A 23,715-nucleotide genomic window follows, 5' to 3' on the forward strand; every position below is an offset into this window, starting at 1 on the left:
AGATGTGGTGGCATCCTTTGTGTAGCCCACGCATGTTGCTCGGTCGATGATAAAACTCGACTAAATTTGGCATTGCACACGCAAATTGGCATTTAGACGCAGCAGGTCAGATTGGTGCAGAATGGCGACATTGGCGCAGCACTTCCACCCCTGAATCTAATGAAGCGGCACCCAGCACTACATGCAGAATCTTTCTGACATTACGCACCTAGAACAGACACCTGCCTCAAAATGAGCAAACTATCACTGTCATTGCTTTACTGAGACACAGTAATCACTTAATATAATAAAATTGGCTTGCTCATTTTTCATGCTGCTAATCAAACTGTATTGCTCATCAATGCACAAGAGCTCTATTCCATGCAGCTCACAAGCTAAGTACTTAGCGTTCATCACTTTTTATTAATCTACTGGAACCACTTCAAAATGCGCATCTAGACTAGGCTACTTTCTATGAGTGAAGTTAACATAAGACAAAGCCGGTCTGCAACAAAGTGGTGAGATGAGCACAAGTTTGCACTCCACCAAACACTCTATAGTCATGTTTAGCTGCTTCTGCCAAGTAGTACAGATACCGTGGCCCAAGAAACTTCCAGCATGCTCATGGGGGCACAAAGAGAAAGCCACCTGTAGTAAGTAAACGCCTACAACTTCGCTTATACTTGAAGGGTTCACAAACATTTTGCTCCTCGTGAGGCATTGTAGTCCAATAGTGAGGTGATTACTTAGAAGACAGGTGTTTCAATAATAATAGCTGGACTTCGACGTCCCAAAACCACAATTTGGTTATAAGGGACACTGCAATGAGGGTCTCCAAATATTTTGACCATACAATTTTTTTTAATGTATCCAGACATCACACAAAAATTCACTATCCACAGAAATTCACTACCGACTCATACACAGGCCTCTAGCACTTTGTATCAAAATACAAATGCCTAGACAGGTGTTTCAAGCCTCTCAGACATGCAATTAAAGCTGGATAAGATGCATTTGTGCACTTCATCAAAATGAAAAAATTGAAAGGGAAAAGGTTACCTTCTTTGTGATGAACTGAATCTCAGAATTTTGCTTGTACTCAAAGCTGAAAAGTAATTCAGAAACTGCTTATAATGCACAAAACTAAACACAATGACAAAGCGTCACTATATCAAGAAAAAGTGAGGACAATAATATGCAATAATATATAACACCCCATTTGAAATCAATAGCAAAACTTCTAGGAATTTTTCATTCGTGCTGAGATTATACTTGTTTTTTCTGTCATAGAAGAATCTACATGCAGTAAAATATTTTTAAAGGGGTCCTGAAACATTTTTTCAAGAAACCATAGAATGAATTCACTGGAAGAGCTTGCCTTACAAATTCAGCGCCGTAAAAATTTTAAGAATCCGTCTAGTGTGAATGGAGTCACAAAAATTTTTCACATGCTGCAGTTGCATTCTCTCTTCTCTCGCCCCGACGAAAGCGGTGTAAGCTAAGCAGGGAGGGATGGGCAAAGAAAATACGCCACCCGCACCTCGTTACCTTGAGCACTTTTTTCTTTTTTCTTCAAATGCGCGGCTTTTTTAGTGTGATCGTGTGCGCACGCAGGGACAAGTTGTGGCCTCCCGCCTCGATCTCTGTAACGACCGAGCGTGCCATGTTCAAATCAGCCAATGGCTAATAAATGGGCTTGCTACGAGTGATTTTTTAGCGTGTTCAGTCATTTGTCAAGAAAAGAGAAAGCAATTTTTAGCTGACTTTGATCATTTAATGTGAATTCCAGGCCGCGTGCTGCGCTGTATTATTTGGCTTGTGTGTTGTTGGGATCCTTTACTACAGATTGGTAGCATTTTCAGACCATGCTGAAAATGTGTTGCAGGGCCCCTTTAAGGCTCACTCACTAGCTAAGCAGACTAGAAACAAGAGTGCCCGAAACACAAATACAAATAAACAAAGCATTTTCACATTGTGTACAAGACATTCTGACTGTTGTTCATCACAATACTACGAACAAACTATCACCGTTACTGCTTTACTGAGATACAGCGATCACTGATTATAATAAAATTGGCTTACTCATTTTTCATGCTGCTAACCAAAGTGTACACATATTACACAAGACCATTCTAGGTACAGTTGCACTACACTGCTTACCAAGAATATTGCAGTAGAAGATTGCCATGAGTGTGCTCTATAAGGTCACTCCAAATTGCCGCCATTCCAAATTCTAAGATAGCGTGTCGGTACTTTGTTCGCAATAAAATACTATATAAGAATTACACTGCAACTGGGCCCTTACTGCAACAGTCGAATCCCGCTATAACTAAGTCCGCTACAACAAAAGTTCTGCCACAACAAATGATTTTCGATTTTCCGTCAGCCACCCATAGAAAACTATGTGAAAAATGTCTCGTCACAACACATTCCGTTCCTGGATATTTCCGCTTCAACGAAGTGTCCGCAAGTACTACCACCTAAGGAAAAAAAGCTTGCCTAGGATTGCCGCGAAATTCACTATTGAATCGGCCATTTCTCGTTGACTCGTGACATCAGAGCGCCAACCAAGTCGCAACACCTGTATCTTGATCGGAGACATGCTTTCGGCCACCACACACACATTCTGGTACTTTTTTCGTCCCCGAGATGCTTGGCGACAGATTGCCCATCCACCACTATCACGATCTTCGAGAACTCCCGCCATGTTTTTGTCATCACGCTCAACACAAAACTACCGCTCATCGTGACTGGCCCTGAGATCGCGAATGACATACAAAGAGTATCGAAGGCGCACGGTGCACGCGCGCCTATTCCCAGCATAACTACATTCTGCCGCAATCGCGGCGAACACAAATGTGGTTGCGTCGATGCGATCAAGAGTCACCACAAAAGTACAAGCACACCCAAGGCGCACTGACTCAACTTAACATTACTTGGCATAACGATGCAAACAAAGATAGCAGCGACACAGTTCTGAAGGCACACGCACATATTGAAAAAAACGTAATTACCATTTGCCGCAACTCCTGCGCAGGAAACCATGGTTGCTATCATTGCGTTCAACACAGTTGCAAAGTGATGGCAATAAAGCCACACAAAGCATTACTACTTTCCTGTCATTCACTTATGGCTATAATAATGCAGAGCATTGACACTTGCAGTTGCAGTTTTCAGTTGGCCTCTAGCGACGCTTTGGAATGCTCGTTCGTGGCGCTGTGCTCTTGGCATGCTCCAAGGGTCACCTGAATGTGACATTTTCTCGTAACCCAGCCCTGCATATAACAGGCACCCCCGAACTCAAACCGCGGAAGAAAGAAAAAAAGTGCCCACGTATTGACGCAAAGCCGCCTTCCCAGCATTACCGTGAAGGCATGCCATGAAGCAACTTGCGAACACAAATTCTCGCATAACCCAAATTCCCGACTTAAGCTGCAAACTTTCTGTGTATGTTGATTGTGTTATACGTGAGAAAATCCATTCACTCAATGTACAGCCAGGTACGTCTGAGAGCGAGAGTTCAATGCATGTGCTTGCCGAGACTAAAAGATGAGTGATAATCGTCAGATCTTACCAAAATTTGTGGCCTACAGGTGAAATTTCGCTACCATGAAATTCCACGACAACGAACTTTTTGTACGTCCCGTAATTTTTGTTCCAGCGAAATTTCGCCAAATTGTTAGTGCCAAAAAGCCTCAGTTCCTCTCTATTAGGTACTATGCATGATGACCCCACTTCAGGCCACTTGGCATCAGTGTGGACCCTGTATAAAGCTAAAGAGCGTTTTTACTGGCCACGAATGCATCATACCACCAAGCAGTATGTCGCCAGCTGCATGAGGTGTCAGCGTCACAAGCGTCCAACAAAAGTTTTCACTGGCCTGTGCCACCTACATGCTCGCCTTTCGAGCAAGTGGGCATTGTTTTCCTAGGCCTGTTCCCACGATCCTCCATGGGTAACTGATGGATAGTCGTGCGCATCGACTAATACACTAAGTACTGCAATTGATTGATATGTGGGGTTTAACGTCCCAAAACCACCATTGATAATGAGAGACGTCGTAGTGGAGGGCTCCGGAAATTTCGACCACCCGGGGTTCTGTATCATGCACCCAAAACTGAGCACACAGGCCTACAGCATTTCCGCCTCCATCAGAAATGCAGCCGCCGCAGCCGGGATTCGATCCCGCAACCTGCGGGTCAGCAGGTGAGTACCTTAGCCACTATACCACCGCGGCGGGGCACTCAGTACTGCGAGACAACCACCATCTGCTGCTGCTGTTTCTTGTGTTCTTGCTACCTTTCATCATCCCCTGACCCGGGCTGCCCCGAGTGATAATCAGCGACTGTGGACGCCAGTTCACTGCAGACGTAGCGAAAGAGTTGCTACACTTGTGTAATTTTACCTTTCGGCATTCGACACCCAACACATCCTCCGACAAATGAACTTGCCAAGCGTGCAAACCGGACCCTTGCGAACATGCTTTCAATGTATGTGGCGTCCAATCATAAAAGCTGGGACGAAATTTCGCTGTTTATAACATACGCCTTCAACACAGCAAGACACAAAATGGCACGCTATAGTCCATTCTTTCTTCTCTACTCACGTCCACCTCGCTATACTTTGGATACCATCCTCCCTTTGATGACCGCTGACAACTGATCAGTAGCCGAGACTCTGTCAGGCAGACGAATCTTGTCGACTAGTGAAACTTCTTGCTGACTTCCCAGACCACGTCAAAAGCGCGACATGACAATAAGCACTGTCTTGTGAGCTATGTCCCTCGCGACTTTGTGTGGTAGTGGACCGCAGTGAAGAAACCTAGTCCATGCATCAAGTTCATAGCATGCTACACTGGCCCGTATGTCATCATCGACCATTTCCCATCCAGCGGCCGACGTTCCGCAAGAACTAAAGTTCCGCACATCACACGGCTAAACCCATGTACACAACGAGGGGGCACCTGGCTTCATCTGCTCAAAAAGTGTAACGGCACCTCTGGAGAGAGAAACAGGAGCAGAGGGAGAAGAAGATGATGACTCATTGTCGTTTCTATAGCTTCGCCCCATTCAGTGCTCCTCACTGAGCGTTCACAGTAAACTCCTCCCGACTTGTAACAATATTCATTATGAAAGATAATGCACATACAAGAATCACTACAAATACCAAGAAATAAATAATTAAGCAGATGGATGGTCACTGGTATTGAAAATTATGTCTTCAGCCATTTAAGATGCCTATGAATACAGAAGAAGTAATTGCAGTGATGCTATTTGCTTAGGCTGCCTTGGAGCAGCTTTTGGAGCAGACAAAAATGTGTTTTGGAGCAGAAAAACTGACTTTCGAAGCAGATATTGCTAGACTTAATTTTAAGACACATATTGTGTTCAAGAAGAAATCCGTAAACAGGGGTTGTGTCGAGCCGACGTTCCAACAAGCGGTCTTGTCTTCCTCAGAACAGAACTGTTCTGGCCTTAAAAAAGACAAGTTTGCTCGTCGAAACGTCGGCCCGACACAACCCATGTTTAAGGTTTTTTTCATCACAAGGTTCCATCCACCCCTTACTGCCGTTTTTTTAATGCTGTGTTCATGAAACACGAATGATAAAATTACAATGTGTTGCACGCTATTCAAGCATAATAGAGTAAAAAATAAAATAAAATTATATCCCCAACAGATAACTTGACCATATTTAATACACGAAGCCAATGATAAAATTTAAAAGCATAGCACTTCATCATAACGTGACTGAATATCAGTTGACTATCGATTTTTCGGAAGCCGAATTTATCAGACATGCTTGCAAATTCCAATGATTTCATGATAGCATCATAAGCCCTATCGACGTCTATGTATAAAAACATCTGAAATTTTTTACGCTGACACTCTTCGGCGTCCCATTTGTTGGGCTTTCAGCCGACCTTCTAGGTATAAAAACAGCAATACTTAAAGTCCCTACCTTTGCTATGTCTATGACCTCGTTGGCTTAAACGAGCGCTTTCAAGAGTCTTTCGCAGTCACAGTAATGTCCAAAAATCGGCTTTGCCGCAGTGCATAAATGCTATGGGGTAAAGCAGATGAAAATATTTTTTTGAAGGGGCCGGTATTATTGCACAGTAAAGTGATGTCTAACGGATAAGCACCAGAAATGCTTGGAGGCATGATGGTGGCAAATACGCCAGTAAGACTTAATCTCTTTATGATAAGCATCTTCAGCTAACTGCTTGTTACTGCATGTGGTGCAGTTATCGGCGTACTGCACGCTTTTAATCACTCATGCTCGCCGCCGTCCACGCTGCCTTTCAGTGCGAATCGGCTAAGTGCGCCGCACAGATGCAGTGCCTTCACGAATGAAAGCAGCTTGCCATCACCACACCCGTGTGCGATCAGGAACAGAGTGGGCATCAAGAAGGCATTTTTATGACAAATATGTGCGTATGAAAGCACCTTGGTAGGAACGGTGTCACCTGTGTAGGTGATGTACTGCACACAACTAGGAACTATCGGTCTTAAGTGACAGCAAGTGCTACATGCAACTGGAGGTTATCATACAATGGTGCATTTTCTAAGTGCACACATGCATAGCGGAGGTCTGGACAAGTAGTCCTCTATTCTGCCACATTCTTTATGTTCTGCATCATCGTTTCCACACCCTTAATGCGATAAATCCACAACTTATTCCGCGCTTTGCTGGTAGCGGCGGTGCTTATCACGCGACGCATATTTGCAAATGGACTTCAGCAGGCCCTGAATGTACTTACGACAGCCTGAGCGTGCACCGAAATGCCTGATAAGTGTACTCTAGAAAGCATTAAAGCTATTTCAGACGGGGCTGTGGCGATTTGATTACTTGAGCGGAATAAAAAGTCATGAGTCTTTTTTCGGACAATTTCCCGGTCTTTAGAAAGTCTGAAAAAATTGTGTATTCACTGCGTTCCAACCATCCATGGTCCCAACTATTCACTATAGACCCAACAGTGACATTTGGCCCAGTTTGGCTTGGCTTCTTACGCAGGTGCACCACGATGTCATTTTCAACCGGAGAGCCTCAAGTAGTTTCATTTCTGAAAGTCGAAGCACGCCCTTTGGCACAGGTTGAGCGCAGACTCGCCAAGTTTTGAGGAATTGTAGCAGTGTGTAGCCGCCAGGACAATTCAGCGCAGCAGTAGGTAGCATCACTGCTATTATTAACACATCAAACAAACATCAAATTTCCTAAAATTTTTAGAACTTTGGACACATTTCTTCATACACTCAGTATTCAGCTTGTTTTTTGTCTCGATTAGGCTCGCTGGATGATCACATGGTTTAAGTTCCTTGATTTTAGTTTTCCAACACCGTTTCGGAGCAGTGTTAGAGCAGTGACTAACATATATTATACTTTGGGACAGCATATAGGCTGAGCAGCATGGAGCAGCATTTGTTTTTTGAAGCAGTATGGAGCAATCGTAGCCACACTTCTATCACTGCAAATACTTACCAAATTATACCCACATCTTTTGTCACTTTTATGGAAGTTCTTTCGTGACATAAAGCATGGTTTTTTTTCCCTTTTTCATAACTTTGTAATAACAACAGTGTATTATACATGTTCGAATTATTGCAATAAAGTTTCACAACCAACATAGAAAAAATTGATAGACTACTAAACACGAGGCAGCAGTAATGCATGATTGCACCACCACTGAGTGATTCATAATTGTCTATCTTTTCACAGCTGCAAAATTTTATTTTTGTTGCTTGTGAAACAGCCCTTATTTAATATTTTTTGTACCTCTTAGCCTCTAGAGACAACATATTACATTGTGTACAATAAGTGATGGTATAGTAACTAGTGCTTAATTTTTCAACCTCATTCTTCCTGTCCTTTCTTTATCATAACATCAGATTCTCAGTAATATTTAACAAACAGTCGTTGCTATAGTCTATACTTTAGAACATCACTATGTGTGAATGCATGTGAAAATTATTTTCTGTCCATTAATTCATAGTGCATTCATCGTGTGGAATTCGTTACACATGTGCACGTAATGGGCAAAACATGCTTTCTACAAAATATCAGATGCTTTCTCTACAGATGTATGACCAAGCCAAGATCACTATTTTATATGTACTCACAAATATAGTGACAGCATATTGAATAGCAATGCCACGGCCACTGGATGAAAAAGCACACAATACGGCCTGCCGCGTGGAGCGGCTTTCTATGGGAGAGCGCGTGTCAGCCATGGGGTCAGTTGCGGCCACTGCAGCGCGACGGGGCAGAGACGAGAGGGACGGGGAAACGAGTAGCGGCGGTTCCCTCAGAGCCGCAGCAAATTAGCTGGTTTTTGTCACAACAGTGACCCACTCAGTTGTTCTAATGTGTTTTTTTTTTTTAAACCTCATTTATCCCAGCGACGGCATATCGCATATTTAGTAGACTACGAGGCACTATTTCGTTAAAAAGCCAATTGATTTTTCTCGTGCGTGCCTAGCGCCTGATCGTTTCTTTTTTTTTTTTTTTAACGAGCTTCTTACTCTAAGGCTGACAGAAAAATCCACAATTCATGTAGCTGAATGATATGGCACTGAATGCGTGACAAAGTCATTGTTCTACTTGTAAAGATGTCTTAAACTAACATATTTTGATTATTGTGACGTTTATTCAGCACTTTTGCGTTTTCTCAGCCAGAACGCACGACAATTAACTTTAGGACACTTTACAATAGACGTTCACAGTTTTTATATTCTAAAATCATATCAAAAAAACAAAATTTGAATATTTTTCATGTTATCCAGTACGCGGTACGGTAGTATATATATATATATATATATATATATATATATATATATATATATATGCTCTCCATGTATGTTTCCCATGACCATACGAACTGGACCCGCATACTGCCATTCGTTACTTACGCTTACAAGAGCGCAATTCAATCTACAACTGGATTCTCCCCGTTCTTCCTTCTTTATGGTCGGGAACCTTCATCGTTCTTGAACACTATCCTTCTGTACCGCCCAAACCCTTCAGAATCGACGACTTTGGCCGAAGTCGCTACATATACCAAAGAATGTCGGCAGCTCGCACGTTCGCTTACTACGCATGATCAGGCTCGCCAGAAGCACTCCCATGACCGACGCTCATCTCCTTCGTCGTTCGCGCCTGGAAAAATTGTGCGGCTCCGCATGCCATCGTCTGCCCCAGGCCTTTGCTCAAAGTTCATACCCAAGTATGACGGTCCGTACCGGATCCTGCGCCATACATCACAAGTAAACTACATGGTTGAACCTATTCAGCCACCTACAGATCAACGGCGCTGCGGGCGCGAAACTGTGCACGTCGACCGCCTAAAACTTCACTACAACACACCAGTCCTGTCTGTGCCATAGGTCGCCAGGATGGCTTCTTTTGCACCCGGGAGTCAATGTAGTGACAAATACGGGCTCTGCTATAGAAACGACAAAGAAGACGGTTGTAACGGAGGCTCGTGCTGCTGCAGCTGAAACCGCTAGTTGCTGTCTCGCTGCTGTTAGGCCCATTAAACTGTTGTATCAACCCGGCGTGACGTTATACAAGATTCTTACTATATATATATATATATTGTGGCGAAGCCTTCGAACTGTGGGTCGTCCTCTCCAGGGCCTTCTAGTGGGTTGCCCTTTTTAGCCAGAAGAAGAGCAGCTCGTGCAAAGAGTCGGTACCCGCATTGACTGTCGCTGTCAAGCATCGTCGACAAGTGTCCACCAATAAACGTCTCAACAATATATATATATATATATATATATATATATATATATATAAATATATATATATATATATTGTGAAGAAGAAGATGTGCCTGCGGCGAGCAGCATCGCCAACGCCCGGCTCTCTCGACTCATGCTTCGGCTCGCTGCTCTGCTGATCTCTGCTGGACGGTTCTTCACGCTGTCTAGCTGTTGTCGTTATCGACTAATAAATCTCGTAACATTTGGTGGAGGTGCGGGGTAGACGGGTGGTGGTCTCGTGAGCAAAAGGCACTAGAGAAAGTTGGCGAGCGACTTCCTCACGGATGAAGGCTCGGACTTGCTGAAGCAATGGTGAATTGTCAGGCATGGTGTCGAAACTGGACAGCGACTCACCACCACGCTGAGGTTGTCGAGTCAGAGAGCGTTGCTTCTTCAACTTGTCGTAGCTCTGACACAAGCTGACGACTTCAGAAACTGTGCTCGGATTTCTAGCCAAGAGCATTTGAAATGCGCCATCGTCGATGCCCTTCAGGCTGTGTTTGACCTTGTCCGACTCGGGCATGGTGTCATTCGCGCGTCGACAAAGGTCGACGACATCATCAATAGAGCTGGTGAAATTTTTGCCAGTCTGCTGAGAGCGGACGCGCAAGCGCTGTTCTGCCCGCTGCTTGCGGACAGCCAGCCGACCAAACACTTCAGCACATGACGTCTTGAAGACGCTCCATGTGGGGATGTTGTGTTTGTGGTTGTTAAACCACAATTCTGCGACGCCGGTGAGGTAAAATATGACGTGTCCCAGCTTGTCGGCTTCATCCCACTTATTATTGGCGCTCACCAGCTCGTAGTGCTCAAGCCAGTCTTCCACGTCGGTCCCATCTGCACCACTGAAGACCTTCGGGTCCCGTAGCCTAGGATGACCAGGGCAGTTGAATTGGGGCGACGATGCCGATGGGTTGGCATTGTCAGTCATGACGGGCGGTAGCGTGCGGCTTCGCAGTTCCAGGGTGTAGCGACGGGGATAAACAGCACTCTCCACCAAATGTCACGCCCCGGCGCGCACGTGCACGTGACATCGTCCAAGTTTCCCGACTGAAACCATACCAGGAGCCTCTGCCTGAAACTTCTTAAGTCGCCAGGATGGCTCCTTTTTCAGCGGGGGCGATTGTGAAGAAGAAGATGTGCCTGCGGCGAGCAGCATCGCCAACGCCCGGCTCTCTCGGCTCGTGCTTCGGCTCGCTGCTCTGCTGATCTCTGCTGGACGGTTCTTCACGCTGTCTTGCCATTGTTGTTATCGACTAATAAATCTCGTCACATTATGTATATATATATATATATATATATATATATATATATATATATATATATATTGTAAGCACAATATTGACAACATTTGACCTTCATCTTCTTCATCTGTATATAATGATCATCACGAGAAACGTCGTCTTCGTTCGAAGGGTTGATCAGGCGATTCGGCCTAATAAACGCCGTCGCGACTCCAACGCTGCTACTGTCTTACAGAGTGGTGGAGCTGCTTCGATCCCCAAGTCCTCTCCGACGTCACGTTCCCCTGGAGCTTCGTTCGGGTCTCCGCTTGCTTCCCCCGTCCGCTGTCATGGCTCAAGAACCGCTGCCCAGAACATCCAGCATCCCTGTCCAACAAACCATTCCTCCGTGGATCGTCAACGCTCGGCAGCGCGACCCACCCATCTTCTGTGGTCATCCACGCGACTACGTCGAGGTATGGCTAAAAGAATACATGACCAGTGTTTATAACTGGGATGAGCCTCAAAAACTTCGTCACGTCACCTTCTATCTGTCCGATGTTGCGAAAACGTGGTAACCACGAGAGCAGCTTCCCGGATTGACCCACTTTTGCTCAACAAGTCCGTAGGATTTTTGGAAAACCGAACATCCATTGCGAAGTGTCGAAACGAAAGCTCGATGGGCGTGCCCAACATCCCGGGGAGACGTACACTTCGTACATTGAAGACGTCCTTGCCCTTTGCCACCGCGTGAACTCTGCGATGACAGAAGCTGATCGTGTTCGCCACATCATCAAAGGGATAGGCCATGTCGCGTTTAACGCTCTAGCTGTTAAAAGCCCCACCACCGTTGAGGACGTCATCACGGCATGTCAGCATCATGATGAACTCCAAGCCATTCGATTGCACCCAGACTATCGAGACGCCAGTGACAGCCGGCCTTCCTCGGATGCGGATTTGCACGTGCCGATTTGCACTCTGATTCGCGAGGAACTTCAAGCGCAAGGTTGTCATATGCACCCGCCCCTCGGCCTCACTCTCAATCTGCTGGTCTGCGCGACATCATCAAAGTGGAGCTCTCATCCATGGCTGGCACTCTCCCATCGAACACTACGGCGCCACCAACACCACCCATGGCGTATGCGCAAGTCGCTGCCATGCCACCTGCCTTGGCTCAGCACGCGCATCCTGTTCCTGCGCAGTCCAACGTAGCAGCATTTGCAACTCGCCTGTCCCCGCGCCAGTACCAGCACCTGTGACAGCTCCAGCACACTATGCCCCCTGGCGCTCGCCTCGCCCAATATGTTACTATTGTGGCATTCGGGGCCATATTGCACGATTTTGCCGCAAGTGCCAACAGGACGCAGGCCGTGGCTACAATGTTAACGAAAGGGATTCGGAGCCATCCCCGAACCAGTACCAGCGACGCCCTACGACATGTTCCTTCTCTCCGACTTCTTCACTCGCCGCACTTCGCCCCTGCTATCCCGGACGCCGCCAGTCCCCTTCACCTCTACGACGCTCAACATCTCCTCTGAGACTGGCTGTACCTACTTCTGACTACCACTCGTAAAACTAGCTGGTACAGTTTTTGGAGGGAAAGCTGCATCGCTCGAACAAACACCAAGCCAACTTGTTATTAGTGTATGCGGAAGGGGTACCAGTTCAGGCATTGGTGGACACGGGGGCTGCTATTTCTGTTATTCATGCGGATTTGTGTACTCGTATACGTAAGGTTACCACACCTTATACTGGCACTCTCTTACGTAGGGCAAATGACTCGCAGATACGGCCATCAGCACAGTGCACCGTTAGAGTTTTCATTGCTGGGATCCGGCATCATATTCAGTTTGCCGTGCTGGTTTCTTGAGCTTTTATGCTTATTTTAGGATGGGACTTTTTTTCTGATGCTGATGCTTCCATCTCTTGTCGACAACGACTAATACACATGCAAGAGACGGATGATATTTCCCCGAAATTATCACGTGACCGGCTTCGAACAGCCAATGACTTCCTTGTGCCACCTAACAACGAGCACGTTATCACGGTTATGTCTGACTCCATTGACCACGGTGACGTCCTAGTCAGTCCATCAGCCCGTTGTCTATCCAGAGGGATTGCACTTTCATCGGGTCTTGTCCGCTTCTCCAACGGCACCGCATTTCTCGCAGTACTGAATATCACCAATGAGCCGATTCTGCTGACCACGGGCACTGTTGTAGTTTCCAGCGTGGACACACAACCTATCTCTGTAGTGGCTTCGGATACCAGTCTGGTGGAATCACGTTCAATACCAACAGATGATCCACCTACTACGGCTCTCGTCAATGTCATCAGCACGGATCTCACTCCCCCGCAAGCAGACGAACTACTGGTGTTGTTGTCTAAGCATAAATTTTCCTTCGACGTACATTCCACTGCTCTAAGCCAGACTTCTGCAGAGGCTCATCGCATACACACCGACGGAACTTCTATTGTCCGTCGTCGACCATACCGTGTTTTTTCCAGCGAAGGCGAGATCATCGACAAGCACGTTGCTGATATGCTCAAGCAAAACATCATCCGCCCCTCCTCAAGCCCTTGATCGTCACCTGTCGTTCTCGTCAGAAAAAAAGACGGTTCGGTGCAATTCTGCGTTGACTACCGCGCATTAAACAAAGTAACCGGAAGAGACTATATCCCTTGCCTCGCATTGATGATGCCTTAGATTCCTTACAAGGAGCGGAATATTTTTCGAGCCTTGACCTGCGCTCGGTTATTGGCAAATTCCGATGCACAAGGATGACAAGGAAAAAACGGCCTTTGCCACACCCGACGGACTTTACGAATTTAACCTCATGCCTTTCGGCCTCTGCAATGCGCCAGCAACGTTTGAACGACTGATAGACACTGTATTGCGGGGCCTTAAGTGGAAAACATGCTTATGTTACCTTGACGACATCGTGATGTTTTCTTCAACATTCGAACAGCACTTGAAGCGCCTAGATGAAGTTCTGACGTGTCTCGCAGCTGCTGGCCTTCAGCTTAACACCAAGAACTGCCACTTTACTAGTAAAAGTATTAAAGTACTCAGACATCTCGTCAGCAAAGATGGAATCCGGCCTGATCCCGACAAGATTACCGCCGTTCTTCACTTCCCGGTGTCTCAACACGTCAAAGAGCTCCGAAGCTTTCTTGGCCTTGCGTCGTACTTCCGGCGCTTTATACGAGACTTCGCCACCATTTCTGCGCCACTTCACCAACTCCTTTCTTCGGGAGCGTCATACGTATGGTCGGACGATTGCCAAATGGCTTTTGACACCTTGAAACGTGCCCTCACGTCTGAGCCAGTGCTTTGTCGTTTCGATAACGCTGCACCCGCTCTCTTCCATACTGATGCCAGTGGACACGGACTCGGCGCTGTACTTTTGCAACGAACAGAGCGTTATGACGAACGTGTGATCGCATACGCAAGTCGCACCCTCACAGCAGCAGAGAAAAACTACACCATCACCGAGCAGGAGTGTCTCGCCGTTGTCTGGGCCATCCAGAAGTTTAGACCATATCTTCACGGCCGCCACTTTACCGTCGTCACTGACCACCACGCTTTGTGCTGGCTGTCGACGTTGAAGAATTTGTCTGGACATCTCGGTCGCTGGATACTTCATCTCCAAGAATACGAGTTTGACGTTATCTACAAATCCGGCAAGAAACACAACAACGCCGATGCCCTTAGCCACTGTCCTTTACAATCCTCATCAGGCACTCCTGGCCTGTTGCCAACTGTGAGTGAACCCATCAAAGTGTCTCCGTCAGTTCAATCACTCGCCGCTGTCGATTTTCTTTCTACCTTCAACAACGAGACGTTTGCATCCCACCAACGCAGCGACACTTACTGTCGCTCTATAATGCAGCGCCGTCAAGGCTCCTCTCGTCCTCCCAACGCTCGCGCCCATCGACAGCTGCAGAACTTCAAGACTGAAAACTCAATCCTTTACCGCTTTGTCTTCCACCCCGAAGGACAGCGCTGGGTTCCTGTTGCTCCTCGTTCTCTAAGGGCGCAGATTTTGGAGGCGTTTCACGATGACCCCAAGGCTGGTCATCTCGGTTTTCAAAAAAACCTATGAACACATCCGCAGTCGTTTTGCCTGGCCTGGCCTTTCCAACTGCGTAGCGCGATATGTTGCGTCATGCTCGCTATGCCAACGCCGCAAGCGACCCACTTCCTCCCCGGCCGGTCTTCTACAACCTCTTCCATGTCCTGACGCTCCCTTCGATGTCATTGGCATTGACCTCTACGGACCGCTACCAATATCAGCTAGCGGCAAGCGCTTAATTGTCACAGCAGTTGACCACTTAACAAGGTACGCCGAAACAGCTGCACTTCCTTCAGGATCAGCAGAGGACATTGCCACATTTTTTCTGGAGGCAATCTTTCTAAGACATGGTACACCAGGCATCTTATTGAGCGATCGCGGCAAGGCGTTTCTCTCGAAACTACTCGAACAAGTCCTCCACGCATGTAATACGATTCATAAGACATCCAGCTACCATCCCCAGACTAAGAGCCTCACAGAGCGTTCCATCGAACTTCGACCGACATGATATCTATGTCTATCAACGCCGACCACACCAACTGGTGTGGTCGGCGAAGCAATGGTGGCGAAGTCTCGTATAAAGCGCCGGAAAAGTACGACGCAAGGCCAAGAAAGCTTCGGAGCTCTTTGACGTGTTGAGACACCGGGAAGTGAAGAACGGCGGTAATCATGTCAGGATCAGGCCGGATTCCATCTTTGCTGACGAGATGTCTGAGTACTTTAATACTTTTTGCTAGTAAAGTGGCAGTTCTTGGTGTTAAGCTGAAGGCCAGCAGCTGCGAGACACGTCAGAACTTCATTTAGGCGCTGCAAGTGCTGTTCGAATGTTGAAGAAAATATCACGATGTCGTCAAGGTAACATAAGCATGTTTTCCACTTAAGGCCCCGCAATACCATCCTGCCTTTCGTGACTTTTGCGTACAATACCGCTACGCAGCGCACCACGGGCGATTCCCCATTCTTTCTCGTCTATGGCTGTCAACCAACATCTCTGCTCGACATCTCCTTTTTTGACGTCCCTGTGAACTCGTGATCGTCATCGAGGGAGCACTTAATCTCTCGCCTGGCCGATTGTCGCCGACGCACCCACCTCAATACACAGGCAAGCCAACAAGAGTGGAAGACTCGCTACGATGGCGTCCACCGCGTAATTCACTTCAATACTGGAGACGAAGTACTGTTGTGGACCCTAACGCGGGTTCCCGGCCTGTGTGATAAGTTTCACTCACGTTTCATCGGCCCCTCCGCTATAGTCGAGCAGACGTCTCCTGTTAACTATCGAGTAACCCCTGTTGTCATGCCTTCCGACGGCCGTTTTCGTGGCACGGAGATTGTTCACGTGCCGCGCTTAAAACCATTCGTGCGCCGTACACCACCATCATAAACAGCGGCGAAAGTGGCCGCTTCCGCGCGAGGGGGAAATTAGTGTAAGCACAATGTTGACAACGTTGTTTGACCTTCATCTTCGTCATCTGTGTATAATCATCATCACGAAAAACGTCAGCTTCATTCGAAGGCTTGATCAGGCGATTCGGCCTAATAAACGCCGTCGAGACTCCAACGCTGCTACTGTCTTACAATATATATATATATATATATATATATATACACACACACACATATAGTGGTAGTAATAATTCAATGGGCCAGTTAGTCTTCGTGAAGGTATGGGATATGGCACAACGGGAGCGTTGTCAACAAGGATAAATATATTTATTTCCCAACAGTTTCCGGAGGGGTCCTCCCTTCATCAGGGGATGAGTTATCTCATCCCCTGATGAAGGGAGGACCCCTCCCGGAACTGTTGGGAAATAAATATATTTATCCATGTTGACAACGCTTCCATTGTGCCATATCCCATACCTTATATATATATATATACGCACACACACCCACGATCGGGGGGTCAAGTGACAACCACGTTTTTATTATATTTACACATCACAAATCCCCTGCTGCTGTAGGCCAGTCGAGTGCACGTGACGTGCCTTCGTTTGAGCGAGCATAGGTGCCTATTTGTCGACGATACATAGTAGAACAAATAAACAGTAATGCATGACAGAACCGCATGACAGAGACTGCCAGAAGACAAGCGCGTTGAAGTGCTATCGGGATTCAGCAGTGCTTGTGGAGAGGCTAACACGAAAAGACCGAACGGATGGTTTTATTGTCGATAGACACAGAAGCCAACAGTCGGGCGCAGAAAGTGGAGCAATTGTCAAGTCGTTTGATTATGAAAAAGTGTAAAAAAGTAAAAAAGATATAAATGCCAGGATTAGCCCTGAATTGAGAATAAATCAAATATTTTCACACATCTTGTTCCGATTATGTGTTCACTGTTGAATTAGTTGCAATATCATAAAAACGTCGAGACGGAAAGAGACGAAAACGCTCAAAAGCGCAGGAACGCAAGCAGCTGTGTTCACATTTTGCAGCATTTCATCGCTCTTTTCGTCTCACAGTTTTCATACTATTCACTTCATGACTGCTCGCTCAATTGCCAGGATTTAAATTACAGTCACTGAAATTTCATAAAGGCTCGAGTCCAATGGTACGAGATCACACACATGCTAAGTATATTTCGTGGCTGTTGCATCTGATACTGCATTGCATCAATACTTTAACGTGTTTGGAGGAAGTGAGAAGTCTACCTTAGTTTGTGTTAAAGGAATAGTGGCAACTGCAGTTGCTGAGGTTAAATATTCTAAATGAAATATTAAATCTGAAGCAACATTTTCTGAAGCAACATACGCAGTTTTTATAATTAATTTAGGTGCATTACAAAGGTGTAGCTCTTCCAGATCTGTTAGTTGTGATCTTGTAGAATATGAGTAAAATGTCCTCACAATTGTTACTTCCGCGAGAACTGAGTGGTGTGCAAGGTACCATTGTAAATAAGGCAATACCAAAAATTTGCAAGGGCTGCAGGTTGCCAGCATGGAAGTTACAGTCACTGAAATTTCAAAGAGGCTCCAGTACACTGTTATGAAATCGCGCACATGCTAAGTATATTTCTTGGCTGTTGCATCCAATACTGTATTGTATGAATACTATAGATGTGTTTGGAGGAACTAAAAAGTCTATCTTATTCTGTGTTTAAGAGACAGTGGCAACTGCAATTGCGGAGGTTACTTATTCTAAATGAAATTATTAAATAGGCAACATTTTCTGAAGCTACATAGTGACAGTTACTATAATCAATTTAGATGAATTGAAAAATGTAGCTCTTCAAGATCTATTAGTTGTGATCTTGTAAGATCTGAGTAAAATGTGCTCACAATTCTTACTTTCGCAAAAACCGATCGGTGTGCAAGGTTCTATCTCGGGTAAGACAATACCGAAAATTTGCAAGTGCTGCAGGTATCTAAAAGCAAGGTCAGTAAGTAAATGGTGCGCACACGCCAGACGGATATTAAAAGAAGATTTCGCGGGTCACACAAAGATACATGCGCTCAATAGTAACTACCGCAAGCGCGCCGCCCATGCGATTCTATGGGCGCTCGCGAAAACTGTCCCCCTCTGGTGGCGCCCCAGTGGTGGTTCGGGAAGTAGACCTGTCACGCCAGTTTTTGAGCATGCGGCGGGCCGTACCCATGCGCTCTTTCATCCAGCGGCCGTGACAATGCTATCTGTGTGATAGTTCACAGTGTGATCCTTCTTGGTCTATGCCACATGATTATTCCACTTAGCTGTGTTGTATGCATGACATTTTAATGTGATAGCATTAAACAGCTCTTTTCGTAGAAATTCCGGCGCCGGCCACAATATTGGCGTAGATGCGTGCAAGCGAAAAAACATCATCTTGAGCTAGGCCGAAAAATCTAGAAAGGTAAATAAATAAATTAAATATTTAAATGAATAAAATAAATTTTAAAAAATTCTGGGTCCGAGTGAGGATCGAACTCAGGATCGAACTCAGGCAAGAAGGTGTTCTACCACACAGCCACGCGTCGACTTGTGAATACAGTAAAAATAACTTCCTCTGCTTGGAAATGCAGTGAAAATAACCTTCATGCTTTACAAACACACATGTCCTGTATACATGCTTCACAATACAAGATGAAATAGGTATTGCAGTAATAAAGCATGGCACAAGCGTACATTGCCATCAGGCATCAAAACATATGATTATCATAATGACTTCTTGGTATAAAGCCAACCACCCACTACAAAAGGCACACACGTTACTGCACCTGTTCCCTTAAAGGTCAACTCCGGCGATTTTATGACCATGTCAGGATAATGGTGCCTTAATGTTCCTTAGACATTCTTCTCAGGCGTCCGATAACATGAATGTTCAAAAAATTCGAAAATGATTTTTAATTGCCAAAAAAATACAATACCTAAACCGAAACTTAAACGCATGCACTTCTACATGTGACGCAAAGATTTGCCTGATGCTGCCGGAACCTGCCTGATTGCACATAATGCCCACCAAATGGCACTACCTGTCCACGCCGTCCGCAGCGATCGGCTAATACACTTATGCTGTTATGGTAAATATATGGCGAATCGTGTGTGGCTCACAACACAACACCACTTGGCACCTATCGCACGCCCATTAACACGGAAAAGAAAATCGCACGCTTAACCAAGGAAGCGCTCGCCAAACCCACGCAATTCATAGCAGACAAGCAGACGCTGCAGTGGCACATCAGTTCGTCAGTCACTTCCGCCAGGCAAAACTCAACGTGACACAAACAATATTGCCATTAATTCTGGCAAGCGAGGTGAGCATTTCGAGGTAAGCTATAAAATTCATTTGAAAAGAATCTGCAAAACTCTCAAGCGTGTAATTTGGCATGAATAATGCAAACGTCCAAATGAACGTACCCAGTGAATTTCATTGAGATCCACTGACCTCGAAAAATCCCCGGAGTCAGTCATTAAGGCCATGTAGTGGGTGCATAGTAAGTTCGAAAAAATTTCATGCACTAAGCGTTTGAAGTACACACTAAAGACAATATATCGCTATGGCGTTCAACTTTTATTAAGGGCAAAGCTTAAAACTCTCCCGTTTTTTCGTCTTTTCATTTGGAGAAATTTGAATCTGCGAAAAAATATAAAAAATTTGGACATAAAATGTTTCCATTACCTTCCCAATCTTTCAAAAGTGGAGGCAGTTCTCTTGCTCAGGTCATTAACAAAAAACTCTACTTTAAATTCTGATGGATTGGTGGCCCTGCAAAAGAAATGACAATACATAATTATTTCTTGTAGCGACTATGCTAGTGTGCTCATAAAATTTTCATGCTTGAGATGCAGCAGTCCCCCCCTCCCCTCATATCACCACTTAAAAAATTCAGATTCTTCAAACCTGAAATTCCAGCTTTTGTATATGTGTAATATTAATAATTTGTAGAACTAGACGTGACTTGTGCTGATAAGGATGTGAACTTTGAACAGATGCCTGACACACAAAAAAATGACTGTTTCAAGCTTCTGGCATAATAGCATTAACCGTGAAATCTCACAAGGTGTAATATCACAGGAAAATACAAGGTTCACGTATGCAAGCTTCAAGTATTTGCAGAGTACCACATTGCACAGTTTTTAACGTTTTAACATGCCCATATGCTAGACAAGTTATGATCAATTACAAAGCCAGCACTTCAAGTGGGGAGGGACAGTGCATGACATGCCAGGTGAAGGATGGGTTTGCACAAGGTGAAGTGCACTCTAGAGGACATAAAAGCTAGATTTGGCTCAGATACCCAGCTAACATTTCTAGTAGCTTGTCAATAAGACAGTAATAATGAGTTCTTAATTTGGCTTGCTCTCAATGAAGTGTTGCCACAACAGCTTTGTCTTTTCCCCCTTTAATATTAGACAACCAGCAACATAGAACAGTAATAATGCCATGAATACGGTTCATTAAAAACAATTATATTGCTACGTGCCAGTGCATGAAGCTGAAGAAGACAAAGCAGATAGACTGGCACGAGCTAATCTGTGTGGCTGGCGCAGCTCGCCTAACCGGCTGTAAATACATCGGTGACTACCCCTCTGAGTCAGTCTTCTTCCCGTAACATATTTGGTGCAGTTGTGCTCGCCACGAAACTCCGAAGCGGACGCTCCCTCGCGGCTTACAACATGACCACTCAAGACTCGGCTACATCCTCTCCGGTCGCTCCCCCTTCTGCCCGACCTGTCAACCCAGCGCCCGCAACAACTTTCGTGACGCTTCCCGCGCTCAAAGACCCCGGCGTGTTCTCGGGCAGCGAGGGTTCCGACGTCGACCAGTGGCTACGCCTCTACGAACGCGTCAGCACCACTTACAGGTGGGATCCCACTCTTATGCTCGCAAACGTCATCTTTTATCTTGACGGAACCCCTCGAGTTTGGTTTGATAACCACGAGCATGACATAACAAGGTGGGACAGCTTCAAGGCAAAGATCCATGAGCTTTTTGGCAACATCTCTGGTCGTCGTGAAGCTGCGAAAAATGAGTTGTCGACTCACGCACAATCTTCCACGGAGCCCTACATCGGTTATATTCAGGCTGTCCTTTCACTATGCCGCCAAGCTGACGAAAATATGTCTGAACCTGAAAAAGTTGCGCATATCCTGAAGGGTATCGCCGACGATGCGTTCAACTTGTTGGTATTTAATAATGTGTCATCTGTTGATGCGATCAGTCAAGAATGCCGCCGGTTCCAACAAGCTAAAAGCAGACGCATCTCCCATCAGTTCCAGCGCCTCCCGAACACCACTGCGACATCCTCGTGTCTCGACGCATATCATCCACCAGACACTTGCGACAACTTGACGCGAATCGTCAGGCGGGAGCTTGAAGCGGCTGCTCCAGCTAAGGTGGGACCAACGTCCCCTGACCCCTCTCCGCCAATTACGTTGCCTCTCATTCAAGCAGTCGTCTGGCAGGAAATCGCCAGCTTGGGAATTCACTCTATCTCACCGCCTCCCCGCATCGACAACCAGCCCCGATACACGCCTGCACGTCCCTTCCCGACCGGCTCTCCCTCAACGTTCCGTAATCCGTCCGCATGGCGAACACACGATGACAAGCCGATATGCTTCTCGTGTCACAGAATCGGGCACATTTCTCGCCATTGCAGAAGTCGCTGGAGTCCTCCTCCTGCACAACCGTCATCTCGTCCCTTCTATGCACGTCCTGCTTATCGCCATGAGACCAGCCGCGACCATTTTGCCCAGGAACCTGCTTCTGAACACCGCTACTCCCGCTTTCCGTCCCCCCCAACGTCACCAGTCTCGTTCTCCACAGCCCTGCCGACCATCTTCCCCCGCCTTCCCACGAGGTTCCCCGACAGAAAACTAAGCGTTGCAGCCCCCGGAGGTGGCGTTGCATCACTCGGACTGATCGAAAATCCTCTTTTGACGATACCGACAAAACGGAACCTCATAGACGTACAAGTAGACGGCGTACATGTCACTGCTCTTGTCGACACCAGCGCCCAACTTTCCGTGATGACGAGTGATTTTCGCCGCAAGCTCAAGAAGGTTCTCACACCTGCGACCACTCAGTTTGTCCGTGTTGCGGATGGTGGAATAGCATCTATCGTTGGAATGTGCTCCGCTCGTGTGAGCATTGCGGATCGACACACAGTTGTTCTTTTCACCGTCCTTGATAAATGCCCCCATGACGTAACCTTAGGCCTCGACTTCCTGTCCGCGCATTCTGCCCTCATAGACTGTTCGACCAGTACGCTCCGTCTACACTTGCCCGCAACAGAACCTCTTACACAACGGCCGAGTCGCCTCTGCACAACGGGACACGCGCGCCTCCCTCCACAGACACTGACCTACATAGAGCTCGTCTCAATACCACCAGTTCCCGACGGTGACTATGTTCTGACCGCTATCACCGATGTTCTCATAAGCCGTGGCATTACATTACCGCACACCATTCTGTCCGCCGCAGGAAATTCTACGTGCCTCCAAGTTGTCAACTTTATTTAGCTTGACACCTCAAGTTTTGCCACAAGGGATCTCTTTGGCATTGCTCTGCACCTTAGAAGACAATGCGGTAGATGTTTTCGCGATGGCCGCCCCTTCTGACCCCCACGCTCAACATCAATCTGCCACTTGCTCTGACAGCGCTATTACTTCGATGATCGCTTCCAACTTAACGCCGCAGCACACTGATGAGCTCCACCAGGTTCTGCTGTCCTACATCGACGTTTTTGACATCAGCGGCCGTCCGTTGGGGAAAGCTACCAGTATGAGCCACCGCATAAACACTGGTAATGAGCATCCTATTCATAGGCGTCCATATCGGGTGTCGGCGGCCGAGCGTCACATCATCCAAAGTGAGGTCGACAAAATGCTCGCCAAGGACATGATTGAGCCATCCTGCAGTCCTTGGGCTTCTCCTGTAGTGCTAGTCCGCAAGAAAGACGGTGCAAGGCGTTTCTGTGTGTATTATTGACACCTAAACAAAATTACCAAAAAAGCCGTCTACCCTCTGCCACGAATAGATGATGCGCTTGATTGCCTCTATGGGTCCCACTATTTTTCCTCCATAGACCTTCGTTCCGGCTACTGGCAGATAGAGGTAGATGAAATGGACCGTGAAAAGACAGCATTCATCACCCCCGATGGCCTATATCAGTTCAAGGTCATGCCCTTCGGCCTTTGTAACGCTCCAGCCACCTTCAAACGAATGATGGACTCCCTGCTCAGAGGATTCAAATGGTCCA

General features: G+C 46.4%; 1 protein-coding gene across 8 annotated transcripts in view; it reads right to left on the reverse strand.

Moving 5' to 3' along the window:
- vir (VIR_N domain-containing protein) overlaps positions 1 to 23,715 on the reverse strand; it is a 431,173-nt gene that overhangs the window by 360,878 nt on the left and 46,580 nt on the right. For all 8 annotated transcript variants that reach the window (XR_012887826.1, XM_075881178.1, XM_075881177.1 and 5 more), the window contains 2 exons: positions 20,133 to 20,219; positions 1,039 to 1,084 (listed from right to left, as the gene is read on the reverse strand). Coding sequence is in view for 7 of the 8 variants with exons in the window: in XM_075881178.1 (XP_075737293.1) it covers positions 1,039 to 1,084; positions 20,133 to 20,219 (133 nt within the window). In the remaining variant the exon portion in view is untranslated. The remainder of the gene's footprint in view (positions 1 to 1,038; positions 1,085 to 20,132; positions 20,220 to 23,715) is intronic.

Source organism: Rhipicephalus microplus, chromosome X (assembly GCF_043290135.1).
Source record: "Rhipicephalus microplus isolate Deutch F79 chromosome X, USDA_Rmic, whole genome shotgun sequence".
Taxonomy (NCBI): Eukaryota; Metazoa; Arthropoda; class Arachnida; order Ixodida; family Ixodidae; genus Rhipicephalus; species Rhipicephalus microplus.